The 26,178-nt window shown below is 38.5% G+C and overlaps 1 protein-coding gene across 10 annotated transcripts in view; it reads right to left on the bottom strand.

Moving 5' to 3' along the window:
* NRXN1 (neurexin 1) overlaps positions 1 to 26,178 on the bottom strand; it is a 1,216,111-nt gene that overhangs the window by 651,392 nt on the left and 538,541 nt on the right. For all 10 annotated transcript variants that reach the window (XM_023735226.1, XM_023735234.1, XM_023735242.1 and 7 more), the window contains 2 exons: positions 21,285 to 21,723; positions 6,523 to 6,906 (listed from right to left, as the gene is read on the bottom strand). In XM_023735226.1, coding sequence (XP_023590994.1) covers positions 6,523 to 6,906; positions 21,285 to 21,723 — 823 coding nt within the window. The remainder of the gene's footprint in view (positions 1 to 6,522; positions 6,907 to 21,284; positions 21,724 to 26,178) is intronic.

Here is a 26,178-nt window from a genome sequence, read left to right as displayed (position 1 = left end):
CAAAAAATATAAATAAATAAAATATTTTGAATGGATCTGATTCTCCCTTACCCACAAACTGGTTTTATGTGTTTAAAAAAAAAAAAACACACACACACACCCATAAATGTTCATCTGACCAAAATCCAAAACTACATTCTAACTTCTACTGACATAACTTTAAAACAGGTTAAAGAGTAAAAAAAAAAACTAATCAGCTCAGTATAAAGTTTACATAATATTTAAAATAGTGATTTTATTATAGAGCTACATTTAATATAATTGCTGAGAAATTTTAGACTGATCAGTTTTCAGTCTTCTTCTTTTTTTATGTATAAAGCTCTGCTGTTGTTCCTAAGGATGTATTTATCTTTCCACCATTGGAACAAAGTTAAGTTCATTGTCAGTTAGAACTGTCTGACCACTGGAAGCAGGAAAGCATCTTTCCTATGGATTCTCCTTGCCTCACACAGCATATCTGAGCTTGGGGTGGTGATGAATAGGCCCATGTCATCCGCTATCTCCTATTGTGTTGTTGGAAATTATTCTTTAATTTTCCAAACATAAAAATATGACAATGAATATACTTTTATAAAATATTTTCCTTGGTCCCCCAAAATTCTAAATCCCCACTAGTGCAAAAAAGTTTAGGTAAATCTTTTACCCCCTACCTGGGCACCATGCCACACTATTTTGTGGGAAGAGAGACTAATAGCAAACGTATGGTCATTGTTTCTAAGCAAAGAATGACTGAGGTTCCCGTGACCTAATTCTCATGTTTGCACTGAAGAAAAATGGGCCGTTGTTGTTGTTAGGTGCTGTCAAGTTGGTTCTGACACACAGTGACCCGATGTACAACAGAACAAAACACTGCCCGGTTCTGCGCCATCCTCTCAATCATTGTTATGCTTGAGCCCATTGTTGCACCCACTGTGTCAATCCATCTCATTGAGGGTCTTCCTCTTTTTCACTGACCCTCAACTTTATCAAGCATGATGCCCTTCTCCAGGGACTGGTCCCTCCTGATAACAGGTCCAAAGTATGTGAGAGGAAGTCTCGCCATCCTCCATTCCAAAGAGCACTCTGGTTGTATTTCTTCCAAGACAGACTTGTTCGTTCTTCTGGCAGTCCATGGTATATACAATATTCTTTGCCAACACCATAATTCAAGGGCATCAATTCTTCTTTGGTTTTCTTTATTCATTGTCCAGCTTCTGCACGCATATAAGGCGATTAAAAACACCATGGCTTGGGTCAGGCACACCTTAGTCCTCAGAGTGACATCTTTGTTTTTAACACTTTAAAGAGGTCTTTTGCAATAGATTTGCCCCATGCAATAAGTCGTTTGATTTCTTGACTGCTGTTTCCCCGGGTGATGACTGTGGATCCGAGTAAAATGAAATCCTTGACAACTTCAATCTTTTCTCCATTTATCATGATGTTGCTTATTGGTCCAGTTGTGAGGATTTTTGTTTTCTTATGTTAAAGTGTAATCCAAAGTAAAGGCTGTAATCTCTGACCTTCATCAGTAAGTGCTTCAAGTCCTCTTCACTTTCAGCAAGCAAGGTTGTGTCATCTGCATATCACAGGTTGTTAATGAGTCTTTCTCCATTCCTGATGCCACTCTTCATATAAGTCGGCTTCGTGAATTATTTGCTCAGCATACAGACTGAATAAGTATGGTGAAAGGATATAACCCTGACGCACATCTTTCCTGATTTTAAACCACGCAGTATCCCCTTGTTATGTTCAAAGACTGCCTCTTGGTCTATGTACAGGTTCCTCATGAGCACAATTAAGTGTTTTGGAATTCCCATTCTTCACAATGTTATCCATAATTTGTTATGATCCACACAGTTGAATGCTTTTGCATAGTCAATAAAATACAAGTAAACATCTTTCTGGTATTCTCTGCTTTTAGCCAACATCCATCTGACATCAGCAATGATATCCCTCATTCTATGTCCTCTTCTGAACCCAGCTTGAACTACTGGCAGTTCCCTGTAGATGTACTGCTGCAAACGCTTTTGAATGATCTTCAGCAAAATTTTACTTGTGTGTGATGTTAATGATAATGTCTGATAATTTCTGCATTCTGTTGGATCACCTTAGCATCTTTTACATTAGCATATGCAAATTTCCGTCGAATTTCTTTTGTTCGAGAAATGCTGACATAGTTTTTCTAACCACAGAATTCCAGAGTCTGAAATAGGATCTGGAACATAGTAAGGGCCTTATCAATATTCATTAAGTGAAGGACTATATCAGTCATAAGTTACATGAAATAGTCTTCTATCCTTATCTGTTCCTTTGTCTTAACTATTTCTTGTGGGTATATGTGCAATTTTTTTTTCAACTAGATAAGAAGTTTCTGAAGGAAGGCCATATCCTGAAGAACAGAGGTTAGTGAGGAAATCCTCAATAAACAATTAAGCATGATTGTAAAGTTGTAGTGAATTCTAGGAAAAAAAGTTTTAAATCTTAAAAGTAATTTGGTCTTTATTTTTTCTTTTCCTAAACTATAGCCAATCATGAGTATTTATAAAGCACAAATACCTGAATAAAGTTTAAAAGCCATTATCAACTGTTCATTTAATTTGGTGTCACACGGATAAAAGGGCTACAACATTATTGGTTTTCTCGTTTTGTTTCCATGTAAAACCCATCTTTGTTATTCAATAATCAAGAAAAATATCATCTCATATTATTCCATGAAAAGTAGCTTAGTTTGAGTGTACACTAACTAGTTGGTTCATCATTTGGGAATACAGATGACTGACAATGGATTACACAGTATGAAATACAATTTGAAGTAGAAAACTAAGCAGGATCATTGAACTTTGACATTCTCCAAAAAGCTGCAGGAATGAGAAAACATAGTGAAGTAATAAAACTCAAGTGCCTCTGAGTGCCATTTTAAACAATTCTCTGTGTGAAAATAACTTGTTGATAAACTTGGAATGGAAGCCTAAATGATTCCTCATAATTAATGTTTAGTTAGACAAGAAATGGAAAATGTGCAAGTTGTTGTCTGGAGTTGCCAAATAAATGGTAAACATCGCTCTGACATTTGAAGATGATGCTACTTGACAGCATCCTTTAACCTTTGTAAAATTACTTTATCATTTGAACACAAAAGAATTCTTTTAAAAGGCTAATTTCAATACCGTGTTTCCCAGTGGGGAAGAAAAACAGTTTCAACTTTGTCTTCCATATCTCCTTTTCGCTTGCCGTTAAGTTTGATAAATCTGCTTTTGGGCAGAGTTCCCTGGTGAAGCCTAAAGTGTACACCTGCGCCTGGTTTTACCAGAAGGCAGTCACATGTTGTGATCAACGATGACAATCCGAGACAGAGCCAAATTATATTGCTCTGATATCTGTCCCCCCATCTGTTTGAATTTTAATAAACAAGCAAAAAGTAGACCTCTGATTATAGCCATGCTCTCATTTTACATATAAACAAGAATAATTTCTATCAAACTAAAATCTCAGTCTTATATCACAAAAACAAAAATTGGAAAAAGAAAAAAAAAAGGAGAAAAGGTGCTGAATTTAATTTATGTCCAATGGAACAGTATTTCTGTATTACTCTTCCTTATAGGATCAATACACATAAAGCAAAATACTGTTTCCCCGGCGAATATTAGCCTGTCAGCAAAAATTCTGTTCTTTCTTATAACCCCCTTGGCTTACTTAATGCAGAATGATTTCCTATAATGCGATTACAGCATCATTTCCCAGGCTGAACTGTCCAAGACTTGAACATATTTTTTAAATTACTTTGAATAATTATAACTTTATAACTTACCAATTAGTGTTCAATAATAGTAAAATAGTAAGCTTTATGCATGCTCCCTCCTCCTTTTTTATTTTAATTTCAAGAACATCAGTCAGTTCTTCTGTGACTACTAGCCTTCTGGGATCAGCGCGTACGTGAAGAACCTCCACTGCCAAAGCCCCTTCTTTCGAATTGGGGCCCCAGGGGTTGGGCGAGATCTTGTGCTGACTGAACTAGGGCACAGCTGGGAAGTGGTAAGAAGCCAAATTCTGTGTTACTGAGCGTGACTACAGTCCCACATCACCCTTATTCTCAGGAGGCACTGTCATGGGCGCAACAAAATTAATTCTGAAAAGTAAAGATGGCCCACAATACTGTGGGGTAATCCAGAAACAAGAGCCACACAACAATGACCATTTTCTCCTCCACATAAAAACCAACCCGGAGACAAAGAAATCCGTGGAAATTTACAGCCACCTGTCAGATAAAAATGTCTGCCGGATCCCAGTGATGAAGTTTGCTATTAAATTCGCATTTGCGAATCTGCATATGCTTGCCGCCCTCCTTCTAATTACTGCAATATATAAATATTCCCTTTCCCCCATTCTGGCTCAGAAAGCTCTCCAATTTCTATTTTTATTTCTGCCATATGTAGTAGCGGAATGTTGCCACAGGGTGGTACACCATGCGTATGGAGCGGAAGGGTTTTGTAATTCCTGCGACGGCTCCGTTACACCCTTTTCAAGCTTCCCTTAACCAGGAGGCATCAGAAGCACTGGCAGCTCTCTGGGTGATTAAATTTAAAACAAAATCTTAAATCATGCCCGTTTGCTAATCTCATATTATGCCTAACTGTAGTATTTCCTGTAACTTTGTCACTTTTTTTTGCCCCTCTTGGCAATTCTGAACATCAAACCAAACAACCATATAATCTAAAATTGGGGGCGGGGGGGAATGAGAGGATGGAATTTAGAGAGAATATATGCCAAACAAGACCAGCCTGCACAGGAATAGCTTATCTCTAATGACAATTCAAAGGAGCCCTGGTGGTGTAAGTGGTTAACTGCTCGGCTGCTATCCGAAAAGTCGGTGGTTCAAACCCACCCATTGGCTCCATGGGACAAACACCTGGCAGTCTACTTAGTAAAGATTACAGCCAAGAAAACCCTACAGGACAGTTCCACTCTGTCACATGGAGTCACCATGGTCAAAAACAACCTGACAACACCTAACGACAGTGACAATTCACAGAAACTGCAATTTGGCGTAATCATAAGCAAAACGAACAACTAACCTATGTGATAAAATACACATCTATTGATCTGTCTCACTGTATAGCACAGAACAGCAATAACATTTTTGGTAGGTAACTGGAGATCATTATTAGGTTATTAACTTATTATTATTTATACCAATTAATGTTAGTAATAGGACCAATAAGCTGATGTGTCTCCTTGTAAAGATAGTCAGAGTCACAATTCAACTCTGAGTTCTGCAGAATAGCTACTTTTTCTTGCGCAAGTGTTAGCTGAAAAGAATTAAACTATTTCATGAAAGAAGGGAAAAAAAAAGAGTGTACATGGCTTAAAGAAATAGATGCCAGGTACATTTAGGCTAAATATCTAATACAGCGGTATTATTTGGAGCATGAAAGGACGGTGGGACAACTCATCAATATTTTTTGGTATTGCTTTTTAGTTCTGCTGTTGAAAATGAGTGACAACTGGTGTAGTGATGAAGACATTTATCTGAAACACTTGGGTCAATGTAAGCGTAAGCTCAGAACTATTCGTTCTGCTATTTCATCATTTAGCCTGGCCCTCAGATCAGCTGTGGAAGGTCTCGCCCTTCATTCTTTCTTCAACTGTTACTCCTCTCCTTCTGAGAGGGAAAGGGGGCAACTGCTCAGAACTGCAACAGGCACAACTAAGCCTTAATATCGAATAGGTAAATAAATCCCCTGCAACCAGGTAGCCAGAGGTAAGTACCTTTGAGTTAGGGCACACTTATCACAGTGTTGCACAACTCACATGGTTTAAAGTCAGCTTACTTTCCAGAGAGGATATGGCCTCATGGGTAAGTTAAAACCATCAGCTGCCATCCAGGAGATTCCAACTCACAGCGACCCCATGTGTGTCAGAGTAGAACTGTGCTCCACAGGGTTTTCAATGGCTGATGTTTCAGAAGTAGAGCGCCAGATCTTTCTTCCGAGGTGCCTCTCTGTGGACTCCAACCTCCCACCTTTTGGTTAGCAGCCAAGCGCATTCATGTGGGCATCACCCAGGAAGCCCTTGAGTAAGTTAAGTGAAGTGAAATGAGCAGGCTAACTTAAACTCTCAAACAATGTGCCGGGGAAGTTGCAACTTTCAGCTTAGCTTGCCTCAAATGCCCCTTCTTAACATCAGCAGTTGCTCTAGAGGCCATAAATACGTCTAATTCATGCCTCTTTCATTTTTCAATGTCCTGGGGATAAAAACTGGCCAAACGAGATAGCAGTTATTGCCCATAGTACCTTTTAGGCTCACACCCTAGAGGATATAAAAGCCCCAAATTCCTATGCCTGCAATATACTTAAATAGCTGTGTCTTCCTTTGAAAATCGTTAAGAGCTTGTTAATAACATGTCGGTTATGGCTACTGAGCTTGCAGAAAATTTATTTCAGCCAAGTCCACGTTACGTTTCAGTGGCCAGTGTAGGTTTGAGGTCAACATTTAATACACTTTTCATCTCAAGGGAGTCAGCTGCTGGGTTTTTTGGAATCTTACCTCTCTCGCAGGACCTGCCAAGATAGCCTGTTCCGGAACAATCACAGACATATCTGTTCCACCCGTCCCTGCAAATGCCATTGTTTTTGCAGGGGTTGCTAAGGCACGGTTTTGCTGTCTCCCTTGAGCAGGAGGGCTTCACTCCAGCAGTACTTTGAATTTCAGCCATTTGCCGGATGTCTTTGCTCTGGCCGTCAATGAACAAATCCCGGATGCAGCCCACGTAGCCATAGTTGAGCAGCGCAGTCCACACCTCAGTGGGAAAGACGAGGCCGGCCTTATTTTCTGGCAACCCCCCGAGGTATAGCTCATCGTCCAGGTCCAGGATCTCACTCTCGCCAGGAGCGGTATAAGGTGTGCGCAGCGTGTTGACAGAAATGGTACCTGTTGCAAAGACAAGACAAGGCACAGGTCTGTACAGAGGGCAATGTGCTCTGAATAGCCTATCAGCCTTTCTCTCTTTAAAGGCGAACTCCTTAAGGAGTTCTTCTTTTTCTTTCCATTCCTATGTCTCACACTTCCTGGTGGAATTAACAGACATCTGTGGAATTACATAATTTAGAAAGAAGGGAGAAAGTAACTCATACAGTTCTGTTTGATTCTGAGAATGAAAACCAGAGTGTCAGCCAACAAATACTGTTTGTCGGCCTCTAAGGGCTCAAGAAAGAGAGAGAGAGAGGGAAGGAGGGAGGAAGGAAGGATGGAGGGAAGGAAAAAAGAAAGGAAAGATGAAATTGGCATTCTGTATCACTCTCTGGAATAAAGTCAGGCTACCTTTGGTTAGTGCTCATTTTTCAGAGTTAGTATGCATTTGCAAACCAAGGAATAGTGTGTATCCTTATCTTTAATTGACTTGGTTGCTTTGATTGAGCAGAATGGTTTGGCAGATTACCTATATCAAAACCAGCTTCATCACTCCTAGCTACATGGATTTATTGATTAACCTCAATGGCCTCAGTTTCCTCATCCATAAAATGGGCATAATACTATGACCTACCTGGTATGACTACTCTGAGGGTGAAATAAAATAATACAAGTAAAGTATCTCGTTTTTAAAAAGTGCTGCATCAATATTGGGTGTTACATACAATTCAGCGAAAGAATAAGGCAAATCAGTTGTTTACTTTTTAAAACCAAACTAGTTACTTATTGAAATTGACAAGCTTTTTTCCCCCTCACTCCAAAAATAAGGGGGAAATATATTGGTTTATAAACATACAGGAATCGTGATCCTAAGCATAGGAAGAACAGGTGGACAGACACATGGAGTCAGTCAACTGAGGGTCACAGAAAAACCTCTGTGGAATCCATAAAAAAAGAAAATAATGAAAGACAGAAGGCAGGCTCCTGATCAAAACTTCCATCCTCTAATGTCCTATTTCCAAAAAATTCCACTATCTCCAGAAAGATCTCTGTAAAAATGCAAATATGATACGTGAAAAGGGCACACACTGACCCAGTGCCACATTATCCCAGTTGTTTATTTTGCAGCTCTAGACCGAAAGCAGAACAGGAAGAGTTAGAGAAAGATAATGAGAGAAAGCCTGGTGCTGGGGTGCTGGCATGCAGAGCCTCAGGGATTTGGGAAGCAGCCACACACACAGCAGTTACACTGAGGCCAGAGGGCAGGGAACAAAGGCGAGGCCGGAAGGGGAAGTGGAGCGTGAGTGGAGGGTAGGCGGAAGACGCGTTTTAGTTGCTTCACAGAATACCTAAGCCTGCCCCAGGTGAACACATGGCCTGTGAGGCAGGTGAAAACACTTCCCTATGGAGCGGCAGGATAGCCACCGCCCCTGCGTTGTGCCGCGAGTGTTTCCCATCCCCGCAGCAAGGACGGCCATCGATGAGCCAGCGTGGTGGGATCTGTCTTTGTGAGGGAGAAGGGTGTTGGGAGCCGTGGATGGAGACCACCTGGCGGTCGAGTGAGCGCAAGGGCATTCGTCTCTCCAGACGTTCACGGAGAGAAATAGAGAAGGCTCCGAGAGGAGAAAGACTCGAAGGCACGATCACGTTGGCCTTCCAAAGAAGGCAGGATAGTAAGGATTTCTGAGCGAGCCAGTGAAAAGCAAAAAGGACACAGTACTCATTTCTACTGTTCACGTTTGTACAAGTGGTTAGAAGAAAACTCTCATCCAGGAACGCGAAGGTACCCAAAATCCTACTTTAAAAATATCAACAAATGTCATTTTGGGGGGAAAATGAGATGTGCAAAACTGAGAGACAACAGTGATTGTTTCCTATTTAAATACAATGATCATTACATGCATTCTTTAAAGCACGGTTTTGTGTACGACACTGTCCAAAATGTCCTGAGGAGTGAATTACAGGCGATTTCTGTCCTCTGCAGCAGCTAATGTAAGCTCGACAGTGATGAGAAAGAGTGAGGTATTCACGACAAAAGGAAAGCCAGACATTTAAAAAATAAAACACGTATTATAGATGGAAAGCCACGGGCTTTGTGCAGTAAAAACAGTGATTTATGTCTCTAAGAGAATAAAGAGAGCGGTGCCCACCCCCACCTTCTTCCAATTAGTCCAAGAAGGCGCCTCGAAGCAGCAGAATTGTTGAGGATTTGAGGAAATGGAAAATGTAATATTGAGAAAGAACGGTTAGGAGACACAGAGCTTAGTAAGTGAACAATGAGAAAGTACTACAGGAGTTGGTATATATTTTTAAAAATTATCCAATTTTTTTTTTTCTATATTTTTGTTCATGGAACAAGGGAAAAATGCAGCTCAAAGGGGGAGGTGGAAGTTGGGAAAAGCCGTCTTGTCCACGTTCATGACGTAATTCTGACGCTAAGAGGATGCTGGGAGGATTCCTGAGCCGAGGGAATCCAGTGGCTTGTAGGGCACCTCGCTCTTCCGGTCCTCCTGTCCCCCGCGGAGTGTCCACAGCTGAGTACACTGTGTCTACACTCTCAGGGGCAAAGCTGGTGCCAGGTATTGCAGACACTCATCCATTAACAATCTGTCTGACAGCAAGAATGCAGAGACTGAGGTCTCTTGATCTTTATTTACGGTGTGTTATTGCCTGCTTTGAACAAAGTTATTGTGAGAAAGAACAGATATGTTTTCATGAATGTGCTTGTGGACATGACCAAGGTAAGTTACTATGACTTTATCATTGGACTGGACTCTTCTGATTAGGGCTCATATAGTAGGAACATATTTTTCATATAACCCAGGGCACACTTACACACACACACACACACACACTTACACAGACACACACACACACACATCAAAAGAAAAGTTTAGCAGAAAAACTTCACTACCTATGCAGCACTCTGACAGTGTCTCTCTTATTAGTTTATTAATATAAAGGCCGGTCATGACCCTTCAAATTGACTTCAGGACCAACCAATAAGTTGTAAAGCCTCAGTTCCAAAATCACTGATTGAGAAGTTATCATCATAAAAGATAAAAATGCTGCTCCCATACTTTGCTGTTTTTCTCTTTGAGAGACAATTTTAGAGTTATTATGGAATGAAGAAGTAATGAAATATGAGAGAACAAGAGAAAGGATTATAATCAACTCCAGTATAATCTAAGATGAACAAGAATTTTAATGTAGCCCGAGATTCAAGTTAAAGAGTCACTGTAAACAAATGAACGTATAAGATATTGTTCACTGTATTAACAGAATGAAGTAACCACAACTTAAATACTATTTTCTCTATATGCTTTGGTAAACTGTTAGCACTAGGATTTTAGAAAATCTGTGAAAAACAGCTGGCAAATAAAGGGAGAAGGTAGAACTTAATACAGAGGGAAACAAAATTTGTATTTTAAAGATTCACAGAATAAATACTTTATTTTAAAAATAGTTAAATGTTATTACTTACAGATACTTTTATACATAGATATTTGTATTTTAGCCTACAGATGTGGAAAACAAACCAACCAACCAAAACTCCTGCCATTAAGTTGATTCTGACTCATGGCAATCCCATGTGTAACAGAGTAGAACTGCTCCATAGGGTTTTCTTGGCTGTAATCTTTGGGGAAGCAGATTGCCAGGCCTTTCTTCCCTTTCTCCACTGAGTAGGTTCAAACTACCAATCTTGAGGTTATTAGTCCATAACAAACTGTTTGTACCACCCAGGAACCTTTATACATGGGCAGATGTCCTGAAATACACACATATTTCATAAGGTATTTGAATCCCCAATCTCCTTAGTGCTTTTACTATGGATATGAATCAAAGATTATTTTCACCTAAGTAAAGAGTCTTCACAGAATCTGAATTAGTTTAAGCTAATTTAACACATATATATGAGCATGGAGCCCTAGTTGCACACCGATTAAGAACTTGGTTGCTAACCGAAAAGTTGGCAGTTCAAATCCACCAGTCGTTCCTTGGAAACCCCACATGGCAGTTCTACCCTGTCCTATAGGGTCGCTATGAGTCGGAATAGACTTGATGGCAACAGGTTTTTGTTTTGTTTTGGATATGAACCTAGTGGAATTTAAACATTAAGGCTCCCAGGTGTTCAGTATAATGGATTTATAAGGCAGTAGTTACGAAGCACACATCAAATGACTAAACTTTGTTCACTGATAATTCGAAACAATTGAATAGTTGCCACAGATGTATATATCAATAAAAAATAATAATTTCCTAAAGGCCTAGGTATGACCACATGTAAATAAACTTTTGAAGAGAAAACAAAAATCTAGGTTTATTATTGGGTCATCCCTCTATCTGTTCCCAGGAACCACCAACACTGATACGTTCTCTTTGGCATAGCTTGAAAGAAGTCATAGATTCTACCTCTTCCATTATAATTCAATTTGAAATGTCTGTCAGGAAAACAAATATTTTACTAACATTATTTGAGCTTTTAAAATCTGTGCATACCACTCATATCTGGGGACTTATTTAGATTAGTGCTTCATGGCTTAAATATTCAAAAACTCTACATACCCTATGTTATTTTACTTTTTAAAGAAATGAAATCACGGCTTTAAAAAAAAAGAACTAAATATATTTGTGTGCATGTGTCTTTTATAATTTTAATGTCAAAATCACATTACATTATATTAATAGTTTAACCTGCTTCCTTCATGGCGTATGCAAAAGGTAAAACAAAGGTGATAAGCAGATAAGGTAATAACAGTATTCATAAACATAAATAACAAATTAACTTTTCATTTAAAATTGTATGTAAAGGCGCTGGGGGAACTGTTGAAATCAGCTCCTACTTATTAAAGTAGAAACCAACTTTACAATTTGGTCTGCTATCTTTAACCTGCTGGTTCCCACATTTTGTTCTTCAATGTTTCTTGGTTATTCCACTTTCATAAAATGAGCTTACAGGGTGAGAAGACATGTGGGGTGACGGTGAGATTTAAAATAAGTTAATTTCGCTTCAAGTTTTAAATTACTGCAATAAATCTGGGAAAGAGGGAGTAGAAAATAGCGTAGTGTGATAGGAAATACTTTTGCTGGTGAGAAAAGACTGATTTTCTTGTAACTCTGTAACTAACTCACCTGCAAGCTTAGGCAAACAATTGATTTATTAGGACTCAGTGTTTCTCCTAAGCAAAATATAGAAATTAACTAAATAACCCATTGCCCTAGAGTCAATTCTGACTCATAGCAATCCTACACAAAGGCCAGAGTAGAACTGCCCCTAGGGTTTCCAAGGAGTGACTGGTGGATTCGAACTGCCAACCTTTTGGTTAGCAGCCAAGCTCTGAACGCCTGCGCTATGGTCACTAAAGTTCCTTTTAGATTGAAAATTTTTGAAATTACTGCTTAAAATGATTTTTTTTAAGTTAAAGGCCAATTTTATTTATCCATCATTCTCCTCAACTTCTCATTGTAAAAGAGAATCAGATTTCACAAAGTTACACATCTGTCAAGTTCCTAGTCTATTAGCAAATTCAAACTCAGTAAAAACGCATCATATAAATTATAAAGCTGAATACAACATTGATTATATAGTATGACAATATGCAAAACATACAATTCTCATAAAATAATAAAAATAAATGCATCAAAATATTAACAATAGGGTTACAGGATAATGGAATTATGAATGGTTAGTTTCTTTTTTTTTATTTTCTCTTAAACAGTGTCATGTGTTTGGTTTATAATAGGAAATGAAATAAATTTTGTTTGAAAACAAAATAAAAACGGAATCTTAATTCTTTGTCTTCTTCATATTACTACCTTTTTTCTCCTTACTCGAGTCACCTGTAAGCTGAGAACTTCAGGAATTAAACCAATACATGAAGAAATAAATCTTACAGCAAAATTTAAAAGATTAATAATATCTAGTGTTGGCAAGAATAAGAGGAAAAGACCACCTCACATATTGTAGATAAGAATGAAAATTTAAACAGTCAATTAGGAAAGTAACTTGCCATTATCTTTCAATATTAAAATTGTACAGTTCTCAGAATCTATCCTAGAGAAATTCTGAGCAGTATACACAAAGATGTCATGCATAAGGAACATTCTTCAGAAATTAATTTAAAACTGAAATTTAAAAAATAAAAGTTGAATGTTCATCAACAGGGGCGTTAAGTAAATGTTCTGTCCAACTAAGGAATACAGTGATGTCACTCCAAGGAAAAGCACAGAAAAATCTCTCAGTAATTTTTTTTCAGTCATCTAATAATTGGTAAAGTATGATATTGTTTATGATAAAAAAGTGATCATTTATTTTATATATGTAAATATGTTTATAGATATATTAATACATAGAAAAATTGCTGGAATTTTTTAAACATCAAATTATTTTAATGGCTACCTATGGAGAAGTGAGTGGAATTGATGAAGAAAGGATGTAGTAAAGGGAAACTCTTCACTTACACACCTTTTGTATTGCTTGTCAATTTTCATCAGTAGCATGCATGCATTTATATGTTACATGCATCATGTATAACATACACATACACAAACACACGTATACACTCATACCAACATGTATACACATAAGGATTTAGAAAAATATAATCATACCCAGTGCTGTGAAGTTGTAATTATCAATCAAATAAAATGTTTTCCAGCAATTAAAATATATTTGCTCAAGTTCCATAGATTTCTACTCAGCACTCCACAGGGAGGGTCACTGGGTGCGGGTGTGGTCAGGGAGGTGCCTGTTTACCGAGGGGGCAACTGATGCCATCGTCCAGGGTCTGCCCCTTAGCTGGACATGCCCAGAAAGGAGATTTGGTAGATTTACAGAACAAAGTCCCATTTCCCAAGGTTTGATTAACATTTGCCGAGACCCCAAGACCAATGTATAAAATAAGAATGCCAAGCTATTAATTCCCAGTGAGAGATGAACTACCCCAAGACATGGATTACTTCCCATCTAGCTCTGCCAACAGGGGATGCCAACTTCTGATCTAAATGTTTATTTATTTATTTAAAATGGAAACATAATGCTTACAGGAACCAGAAGACTCCTATCTACATAAATGGTCCATTATCTCCATTGACTATAATCAGACTTAAAGTGGGAGCTATATATTAATCAGAAGATTGTTTGGGGAACATGGATTCAGAACAAGAAGAGTATGTGAGATAAGGAAATGGATAGTAACATTGGCCTAGGATGGCTTGGCTCACTCCTCTCCTTCAAGATGATCTCCTTCTATTGCTGCAGTGGGACGAAGGAGTCAAGTCCCCCAGGCAGTGCTGAGATGGGCACTGCCAACACTCACCTCTGTGATTTTCTTTTTGTTGTTGTTGGGTGCTGTCAAGTCAATTCCAACTCAGTGACACCACGTGACAGAGTAGAACTGCCCCAAAGGGTTTTCTAGGCTGTAATCTTTACAGGAGCAGATCGCCAGTTCTTTCTCCCACAAAGCCACTGGGTGGGTCTGAACCATCAACCTTTCAGTTAGCAGCTGAATGCTTAAAGGTTGCACCACCAGAGCTCCTTTTCTTTTCTTTAGATATGCTAAAAAATTTGGATCCTGGAAGCCTCGGATCCTAGTTATGTTTCCCTGAACACCTCCGCGCTGATTCTCAGAGGCTGATTTCAAAACTCTCAGAGAATAAATTTTATCTCTTAAATAATCTTGAGCAAAAAAAAAAAAAAAAAAGTTTATGGCATCATATTAAACCAATAGCCTGAAGAATTATATTTATACTGTCATTGTGACTATATAAATAAATATACATGCTAACAACTGGAAGAAAATGTGCAAAAATAAAAATGTTTTCATGTAGGGAGGAAAACGAATGACCGTTTTTTCTTTTTGAACATGTTCAGCATAAATAAACGTAAGCATTAATTTAATATAACTTAATGTAACAATTTCATGCAAAATTGACCCATCTGGTCATCAGGACAGTCAAATAATTAGTCAATTACTGATAAGATCTTTCAGTCTTTGCATTCATGAGTGTAGGCTTATGGAGATGAATACAAAATAAAATAAAATATAAATTTATTTAAAATCATTTCAATACATGCAAGCGGTTACTAGGCAGAGGAATGGGAGGAGTGTTTGTACACAGAAGGTAAATTCAAATCATGACCTAAACAGGGAAATAATCTAATGGTTGTTCAAGTAGAAACATCTAAATGTGGTGATTCATGAATGGTATACACAGAAATCAGTGTTGGTAATGGATAGCTAGAAAGTGCCGTTCACATCAAACAGTGATTACTGTAAACCTCTAATTATGTGCTCTAGGGAGAGTCTTGTGCCTTTCCCACTGTAATTTCTAGTTCTAAAACTGAAACTCTATGACTTCAATTCAAATCTCAACGGCTTCTTAGCTGTTAAATGTAGGCTTACCCATGAATAACCGCTGATACAATCGGCTGTACCCTGCTGTACATGAGCCGCGTTTGACAAGAATAATGAGTTTTCTCTTTGATTTCAATGTGTAATGATGGTGGCAAAAAAACTGACTGGCAGTTTGCTGTAAAAATCCTTGAGAGGATACCCTCGACTGAGCCAAAGAGCTTAACACAAATTTAAACACTCCTCCGGCTCGAGAAAACAGTCATTAACCTCATCCTAATTGTAGCACAATTCACACTTCAGCTAAATACCTGTTTTGTGTTGGGGTTGAGGCTAGAGGATAGGGAAAGAAGAATCTTGGAAAGGGAGGAGGAGTGGCTAAGGGAACGTCCAGCTGTAAGTCCTGCAAAGTTTGCACAGTAATGAGTCTCTTCAATCACATTTATTCACTCAAAAACAGCAATTCTACTCCATCAGTAGCTAGGCTATTCTACAAAGGACAGCCACGGTTTGCAGAGCTTAAGTCATCCAGTTTGATCTACTAACGCATGTCTGCACTTCATATGGTTCCTCTTTTGCCAGCTTAGCGCAGGCTCTGAAAAAGGCATCCGTGGCTCAGCCCAGTTGGCCTCCCATGTACCTATGTGCTAGACTAAGCAGACAATGGAAGAGACACAGGGTGTGTAGAACCGAACGGTATTGAGTCGACGTGCAGAAATTAGAGTGCCTCTTTCTTTCCTATACCCCAAAATAGAATAAGGGACACAGCTTAGAAATAATCCAAACAAACTAATTTTACTAAAAAAAATGAAACTCAAGGAAAGTACGCAAAGAAAAGTAATATTTCTCATCAAAGAAGGAAATCATATACCCACCTTTTAATGAACAAAGAACTAAAGGGCAAATCAACAAAAAAGATGGATAGCCTGGGTGCCTATCCTCCTTGACACTACCCATACTTGCTGTGTCTGTATATGCCAGCCTTCAGAAAGGAGAGAGCGCCTTCACTCTTGATTAATTTTCCTTCTACTTAAACCTGTTTGCTGAACGATAGAGGGATCTCATGAACAAGTAGGGATAAAAGTCTTGTTTTCATAAAAGCTTGTCATTTTTGTACCAGGCTTACCACACTGCTCTCATGATCGTTTAACTTTCCCAGTGCATCATTCTGAACATCTGGGCTTAGAGAATGGCATTGTGTGCGTAAAAGGAGCATCTGTTATCCTATACTGAATAAATTGCTTTCAGAATGTAACGCAGTCCCTTTAAAAGTTGCATTTACAGCTAGAAGAGTGCTATTATTATTCAAATATAAAGAAGATGCTACTATTTATATAATATTAGGGATGGGTTGGCAGTGAGCCATTCATATATTTCTGTCATTCACTCATTAATTTCTTTTTTTTTATTATACCAAATATTTATTGAGCAACTGCTATGCACAAGAAATGACTGGGAACTGTGGATATAAAAATAAATAAGGTATTCCTTCTCATACATAGTTTCTATTATGAACTGTTTGGGGAATATTAAAAATTCAGTTGGGTCCACCAAATAAGGTTTTAACCCTCTGACCAAGATAACCAACAGTTATTGGCATGAAATTAATGGCTGTTGCATCCTTACGGAGCCTGGTGGAGTAGTGTTAAGAGCTCAGCTGCTAACCAAAAGGTCAGCAGTTCGATTCCACCAGCCGCTCCTTGGGAACCCGATAGGGCAGTTCTACTCTGTCCTATAGGGTCGATATGAGTCAGAATCCACTCACCGGCAATGGGTGTGGAAACGAGTTTGGCCTCCTTATATTCTTAGTTACTTCAGTGTGGTCGGAACAGAAAGAATAACTCTTAAGCTTGGGCACTCTCTAATAACAGAGATAATATGGTTCATTAAATGTTTTTAAATATTCAGTTAAGGAGTATCCCTGGCAAATCAACAGATACGACCTTCATCTTCCATGAGTCAGAAGGCAGCAGCCCATGCTGCCCTCATGTCATAGCAATATCATTTCCCCACATTCTATTAACAGTAATTTTCATATAGCCTCTGATTATAAGGAATAGGAAAAAAATGGGTAAAGGAAATTATTTCTTCAAATTCCATGTTTCTTAGCTCTAACTGAGCTATGAATCTTAGTATTTCACTGGCCTAAATCAGAAGTATCATTTAAGTAAAATAAAAGCTAGCCTAGCCATTCATTCAATTTTTAAAAGGCTGCTCAATACCAAACCAACTCAGTGTGCAAATATAGAACTTAATTAAAATACTATATATAAAATATTAACAGCTGCTGCTATTAAAATTACATTAAACTCCCTTGAGTAGGCCAGCGTAACACGAGCCCTCTTTTTTTCCATTAAGTAAAGGACAGAACTTAGTCTAGGGAATGAGCTTTGGTTTTTATATTGTTTGTTCCAATTCACGAAATCTGAAATTTTAATCACATGAAAGTACTTTGCCATCAAAACACCGCCTAGCATAGGAACCTGATCTTTCCATTGGATTACCACAAAAATATCATCTTTTGTTTGTTTGTTTTCTTAAATGCAAACAATACTCTCCTATAGCAAGTTTCTCTTCTTTCAACGCAGAATTGAGCCCTTTAAATTAGATATTCTCTGCTTTTGGCCTTCTCTGTTGAGGGTTTACATAGAGCAGTTAATAAACTATTGGTAATTTGGATGAACTAAAGAGTTTAAAGAAGAAAGGTAGGTTTTATTTTCTTTGAGGATTAAGAGTATTTATTTGATCCTATAGGGTTGCTATGAGTCGGGACTGACTTGATGGCAATGGGTTTGTTTTTTTGGTTTTTATTCTAACAGGCCATCCAAACACTTTCTACTAATAATAAGGAACCCCATCAAAGAACTCAAATTAATCTTGTTCTCCATGTGCGCATGTGCGTGTATATACCAAACACACAAGCACATACACACACACACATATGTATGCATACACCCACAGACACACACAGACATATGTACACATGGACAGACGCTTATAATCTCACACAGAGAAAAGACTGGAAAGAAATATCCAGATATAAATCATTATTGTTCAATGAATGATGGACAGTTTCGTTTTGTTCTTTAAATCCTTCTGCGTTTACTAAAATTTTGACATTGGCCATACTTTACTTTCATATAGTTGGAAAAATCCTCATTTCCAGGTGAATGAAATACAACTGATCTGAAGTTTGATATTTTTTGCCCTCCAGAACTCCCAAAAGATGCCCAGTTAATCTGATCTATTAGGTTTTAAAGTATTATGAAACATAACTAAAAATTATCTATTCTTGACAATAGTTTTCAAACATTTACTCTAGATACGTTTTCATGCCATCCACAGGCTAATATTGCAAAACACAAGAGTGGCTCATGCCCCCTCCTTTTCTTTTTTTCCTGTTTGAAAGTTTATAAGCAGCAAATTAACTGCTAAGTGTGGCACAGGTATGCTGGGGAAGCCAGGGAGAGGCGCCCTGTTGCTCTATCCCTGCATTTTCATCGATAAACATTGTTTGGCTTGAGTGGAGGAAAAAAAACCAAGTGGAACTCAATTCCTAACGGACTCAGTATGGTACCACACCAGTTGCCATCAAATCGATGTCGACTCATAGGGCCCCTATAGGACAGAGTAGAACTGCCCCATAGGGTTTCCAAGGAGCACCTAGTGGATTCCAACTGTCGACCTTTGGGTTGGCAGTCAAGTTCTTTAACCGGTGCGCCACCAAACTCTTATTGCTGTTTTCTCTCAACCATCTAAGATACTGGAGAAAAAATATTAAAGTAGCACAGACTGCACAAAACGGTAACTAATCTTCCTTTGAGACTTCTTTATGAAAACACTTAAGGAGAGGAAGTTTCCAGAGAGAGATGAATCGGAAACGCGGTCTCCAGGATATCTGAGGATGAAAGCAGCGCGTCCCGACATCCCTTCTCTCTTCCATCCTTTCCCCAAGCTCACTTCCAATTTCATACGTTCCATTTCTTTATTTTATTAGGTGAAAAAGATATTTCCAGAAAGGCAAACACAACCTTCTTGACTGAAGCACAGAAAAACAAGGCATGGCTAATAGGGAAACAGGAAACAGATCGATTGCCGGGAAGCCCGGAGTCAACTAGTGACAAGACAGCGAGCACAGGGAGCCTGCGGGAAGAGAGCTCAGCCCAGGACCGCAGCACAGCCCTTCTGAAATGGCACGGTACACACGGATTATTAGATATGAAACAGGCTCTAAATGTCATCTGATTTTGCAGCTCTCAAATGCGGCTGATCATCAGTGCCACTTGGAGAGCTTCATAAAAATATAGAATCCTAGGCCCCATTGCTGTTGATTCCACTTCATTGTGTCTGGGATGAATCATTCCCAATCTCCTTCTTACAGGTGAAGAATTCAAGGCCCATAGAAAATGCCTTGGCCGAGGCAGTTACCAGAAAACTCAGAGTGGACAATACAGTATCTAAGCAAACACGGAAATGGGGGGAGGCGGAGAGTGGCTAGGTCTAAATTCAGCTGTTTTCTGTTTATAAGAAGAGAATTTGATTTCTAAATTAGAGGGACGTTCAGAGCATGGAAGTACTGGGTGAAGATAATAAAAGAAATATTAAAAAAAAAAGTTGCCGTCTAGTCTATTCTGACTCACAGTGACCCCATGTGTGTCAGAGGAGAGGTGTGCTCCATAGGATTTTCAATCGTTTGTTTTTTAGAAGTAGATTGCCAGGTCTTTCTTCTGAGGCATCTCTGGGTGGATATAAACCTCCAACCTTTTGGTTATAAGCTGAGCATATTAACTGTTTGCACCACCCAGAGACTGCAAAGAAGTATTAGGCACCTGTAAACCTGGAAAAGGGCATCATGCTTGGTAAAGTAGAGGGCTAATGAAAAAGAGGAAGACCCTCGATAAGATGGATTGACACAGTGGCTGCAACAATGGGCTCAAACATAGCAACAACTGTGAGGATGGCATAGGACCTGGCAGTGTTTCTTCTGCTGTACATGGGGTCGCTATGAGTCAGAACCAACTTGACAGCACCTAACAAGAACATAAACCTAAAACAGATTAATCTTTCTCTTTCTCTTCACTCTCTCTCTCTCCTTCTCTCCTCCCACTCTGCCATTCCCACTATGCTATTTCCTCTGTCTGGATGACTCTTTACCTCCAAAGTTAATACTAGTCAACCCCTAATTCCCTCCCAAATTTCAGTATAAATGTTATTTCTTTAGGGAAAATTTCCCTGTCCTCCTCAATCCCCCAGAAATAATGGGCAGCACAAAGAAGCCAGGGGAATAAATCCCTGCTGGAATGCCGTCCATCTTTCATCAGAAATGGAAGCTATTTGGAAGACAGCAGAGCTTTGCCTGTGTCCTTGAAATGCTACTGTTCAGATTAAAGTTTTTCCATGCCAGAGACCCACCCTGGATAAAGAGTGTGTTGTATTAAACTAAGGATTTTAGGTGTGGCTCATTCTGTGTGCATGGACACATATATATTTTTTGAGCCCTGGTGGCACAGTCGTTAAGAGCTATGGCTGCTAACAAAAAGGTCGGCAGTTTGAATCCACCAGCTTCTCTTTGGAAACCCAATGGGCCAGTTCTACTTTGTGCTATAGGGTCGCTATGAGTTGGAACTGACTAGACAGCAACAGATTTTATATATATATGTATATATATATATGAGTATATATATATGTGTATATATATGTATATATATATTTTATTTGCCACTTCAGGCACCTCCAAACATCCAATAGTAAAAGAGATCATTGGAAATTAAAAGAAGCCCGAATTTTGTCATTTGGCACCTGATCATGCAATAAATGTTCATTTAAGAAGCTATTCTGGAAGCCATTTGAGGATTTGGGGTTTGATGCCCAACTATAATGATTACTTAACTCCTTCTGATAGTTTATATGTTTATGAAACAGAAACAATAGTAGAAAATTTCCTTTACACTAAAGACAAAAATTCAGGGGATATTTATTAATACCTTAGAAACAGGGGATGGGTGTTCCAGGGGTAAAATAGTAGAGAAGAAAATAATAAATTACCTGACCGTCCGTCCCTCTGGAAGTCCACATGATACCATTCTCCATCATTCACCTTCTTCTGCAGAGCTTTTATTTTGATAGTACCTGACCCCATGTCCAGGAGGAGGTAGAGGTGGCCATCCAGCATCTCAATTGCAAAGAAGTCAACCTTTATCATCTGTGGGTGCTTGGCATCTTTTTGGTGTCTTGGCTTGCCGTGGCTAAACAAGATGAGGCCATTGGGCTCTGTCGTGCGGAAATCAAATGATATGGAGCCTGTTTTCTTTGCATTCCACTTAGGCAAAGAGATGAAAGACTCTGGTGTCTCAAAGGTGATTGGGTCCAAAGTTGCCACATTCTCACATTTGAATGCCACCACGCCGTGGATCTTCATCTTGGGGTCTCCTTGCTTGGCAAGTCGAGATAATTCCAGTCTTACATCATTGTTTTTATACACAACCTGTGGGCAGAAGACAGCAGTGAGAAACTAGGCCCCGGAGTTTAATATCTGAAACTTCTCATCAGCTCATTTGACTTGCAAAGAGATCATGAAAAAATCATCATGTTTAACTCTTTTCCGTGTATCAAGATAGAATATTCAGCCAGATAAAATTTGACTATCAACTCATTCAACAGTAACCATACCAATTTAACCTGATCTAAATGTGTGCTCACGTGTGTGCACATGTGCGCGCGCGCACACACACACACACACACACACACACACACACACACAAACTGCCTGTAGTTAATGCCAATAATTTGAATAAATCTGCATACAGGCTTTATTATGGTGTCTTAATTAGCATGTGAAGGCTTGAAATTATAAAAGCCATTTTGCTTTTGTTGGTTGGATTCTATACTTTGTTTATTAAATGTAAGTATTGAGATTTTTCAGTTTTCCCGTCAGTAAATTATTGAAATTGGATACTTTTATATATCAGTCCCTTAAAATATAGCGTGTCTTCTATAATCTATACAACCATAGTGCATAGTAACTTTGCAAGATAATCACAACAAGCTGAGTTAGAAAACAACCTGAATTGTCTCAAAAAATTAATCAAATACAACCAAGAGGCAGGAGCTCTCTTTCGTCCTGCTTTGCTTTGATAACTGCTTGAATAATGTTAGGTAACTCTGGAACGTGGTGTTGGCCCTGAATCCATTCAAACTCTGTTACTGATGTTCCATTTAATTTTTAATTTACACAAATATTAAGCAAAGTTTGTCTGGTATTCTTATTTTCCAAGGCACTTCATCTAAAGTGGTTAGGTGTTTCTGATCTCTTGTTGACGATTTCAGGACTTTTTGGACTCCAAATAACACACTGGGTAATTCATTGGCTGAGTTCACAACATCATGCATCTGCTACCATAGCAAGTTAGTACATTTGTAGGTATCCTGACATAAGGATAAAGAGAGAATTACGCCCTCTCTCTACGAAATGCATGCCGTGGATAATCACATTTCTAAAAGATATAGGTCATGCTGATTTAGGGATAAATTAGCTATCTACGTACGGATAAATTCCGTTAAGCAGATATTCAAAATTTCACAGCAGCCAACACTGCCAGGTTTTGATTTCATTTTCTACATACAAAAATATATTTATATAACAGAAAAAAATACTAAGACCGCCGGTGTCTGATGAATGCTATGAAGTAGACCAAGCCAACACAGCAGTTCCTTCTTTTAAAGCAACGGCCAACTGAATCAACAGCTAGTGTGGCTGATGAGCTTCCTGATACGATTTGTTAGTAGATGCTTCTATGTTTCAGAATGGTTAAGAGTAAAAGCTCTGGAATTGGACTGTCTGCGTTAAAATCCTAGCTCCAGTATTACCTAACTGTGTGATTTCTCAAAGCCTTGGTTTTCCTCCCACACAGATGGATAATAATAATAATAATAATACCTACCTCACAGGATGGTTATAATAATTAAATTTAAAAAGTGTATACAACCCAAAACCAGTTGCCCTGAGTTGATTCCGACTCACAGCGATCCTATAGGACAGAGTAGAACTGCCCCATAGAGTTTCCAAGGAGGGCCTGGTGGATTCGAACTGCCGACCTTTTGGTTAGCAGCGATAGCTCTTAACCACTATGCCACCAGAGTTTTCCAAAGAAAAAGAAAATGTATAGAAGTGAGATAATCTAGACAAAGGCAATCATTCCAATGCTAGGCAAATTGTAAGATTTTAATAAATACCAACTATTATTAAAATCATCATCATCTTTATTTTCATGTAGTAGACATAGAGATCTTAGTTCCAAATTAACCCCTGTAGGGAAAAGTTTAGAAACTGAGACATCCACATATATAATTGCTATTTTATACTTGATATGTGCCAGTTAAATAAGTCCAGTGCTCGGTCTGGTGCTTTAGTTTACCTTTATCTTGAAGAAGGATTAGTACGAAGAACATGATATCCCTTATTCTTTGAACAAATATATTATGGTTTAACAAGTATCTACTGACAACAAAAAAAGAGAAAATGAACTTAAGCAATAACAAAAAGGAATTAGATTAATTCTTAAGAAAACTCTCTTGAAAGGAGAAAGAGCTATTAAACCCTAGGAACGTTGATTTAGGATTGCCTTTCTTTGCAGATCTTTAGAAGTGGGGAAAATGCTTTTCATGGATGATTCTCCAAATTTTATAACCTCTCACTATTACTTTCATGCTACCCAAACTTGTATTTTTTCTTTTCATTTTTACTCGTGATTCATTTTTTAATACTTGGAAATGCTTTCAACATAGATATTGATCAGGAATGAGTATGTTCTGACCCAAGTGATGTAGATGCTTCTGTTAATCAGTGTTAATACATCTCCTGTGCAACGGAACCACAGTAATAGATTTGGGTGCTTCTCACGTGAGCGTGCTTCTCACTTGAGCAACTGGGTATAAGGTTGGGTACATTGTTTCATGAATCTGACACCATCCTCTAAAAACTTAAATTATGTAGGGTAAAGCAATTCTGGGAGAGGACTTCAATGAGAGATTTATAATCTCAGGAGTGAACTGGGTGCCTTGAGGATGAGAAAATTCCGGGAATGAAGAAAGAAAAGGGGAAGTGGCAAAGAGATAATTTCCTAGGTCACCTTAGCATTAGTCATATCCCCCTCAAAAGAGAAGACATTTCCACTAGAATCTATGCTTTATGCGAACAGGGACCAAGCTCACTATAGCCCAACACCAAGATCAGTGCCTGTCACAGAGAAGAAATAAATACTTGCTGACAGTTGATAAATTCTTCCTTCACTTTTCTAACCTACTTCCCAGATCAGAGACTATTATTAATAACAATATTTAGAACTACAGTTCAAATACCACAGGATGTGGTATTGTAGACCTATCCGATAACCTAGATATAATTTTTGGCCTATTTCTGTAGGAAAAGGTGGAAACTTCTGTGCATGTCCAGGTCATAAATTGCCAGCTGGCCTATGTATTGGAAAACTTCATCTTCAAACTCATCTTCTGGGGTGTAAATTACTGTTAGAGTGAAAAATGTCTGAGTTAAAACTCTTCAGAGGTGGAATCATTTTCCTAGAAGCACTATCTTGAAGAGAAGCACAACGTTTTTTTCTTCCCTCATTTTGCATTCTTTGAAAGGCTACTCTCAAAGACAGAAAAGCAATTCTGGATAGGCAGGTTGATAGCTCTTAGATTTACATTACTACTTCATCTGACCCAGATTTCATAATTATCCTACTTTTCTAAAGTTAGACTTTAAAATAACCTGAATGTACTTCAATTAGATTGTGCAGTAGCTAGTAAGTACTCCGGAGCCCTGGTGGCACAGTGGTTAAGAGATCGGCTGCTAACCAAAAGTTCGGCAGTTCAAATCCACCAGCTGCTCCTTGGAACACCTATGGGGCAGTTCTACTCTGTCCTATAGGGTCACCATGAGTCGGAATCGACTAGCTGGCAACGGGTTAGTAAGCACTCTAAATCTAAAAATTGAAGTGTAACCTAGTTTTGCTTCTTTCTAAGATAATGTCGCACTCAATAATGGAATTATTTTATAACTATTCATATATCTTTCTTCTTATTTATATTGAAAGTTGTAATTTATTTAATATTTTCGACTTCCAACAAATCTCTATGTACCTTATCATCTTAACTATTGGTGATAATATGATTGGACACTCATTGGGATCTGTTTCTAGAATTAAGGTTTCTTTTGGTATATTGTTTGGTTCTAAAGAGCAATTCAAAACTGTTGAATTTCATTCCCTTGCTTCATGGGCCTTTATCATAAATACAAAAAAGACAGAAAATTTGAAAGAGACTTTAGCTTTTTTTTTTTTAATCTGCCATATAATTTCAACACATTGCTATGATGGTCTTTTCCCTTTTAACAATCATTTGTTGTTGTTAGGTGCTGTCAAGTTGGTTCTGACTCATAGCTAGCCTATGTACACATTCCTTGCTATGTTTGAGCCCATTGTTAAAGCCACTGTGTCAGTCCATCTTGTTGAGAGTCTTCCTCTTTTATGCTGACCCTCTACTTTACCAAGCATGATGTCCTTCTCCAGGGACTGGTCCTTCCTGATAACATGTCCAAAGTATGTGACATGAAGTTTTGCCATCCTCGCTTCCAAGGAGCCTTCTGGCTCTGTTTTTTCTAAGACAGACTTGTTCATTCTTCTGGCAGTCCACGGTATATTCAATATTCTTCACCAACATCATAATTCAAAGGCATCAATGCTTCTTTGATCTTCCTTATTCATTGTCCAACTTTCTCATGCATATGAGGCAAATGAAAATATCACGGCTTGCATCAGGCGCATCTTAGTCCTCAGAGTGACATATTTGCTTTTGAACACTTTAAAGAGGTTTTTTGCAGCACATTTGCCCAGTGCAATAAGTCATTTGATTTCCTGACTGCTGCTTCCATGGGTGTTGA

Source organism: Trichechus manatus, unplaced genomic scaffold (genome assembly GCF_000243295.1).
Source record: "Trichechus manatus latirostris isolate Lorelei unplaced genomic scaffold, TriManLat1.0 scaffold00005, whole genome shotgun sequence".
Classification (NCBI taxonomy): Eukaryota; Metazoa; Chordata; class Mammalia; order Sirenia; family Trichechidae; genus Trichechus; species Trichechus manatus.
This window is presented reverse-complemented; position numbering and strand designations above follow the sequence as displayed.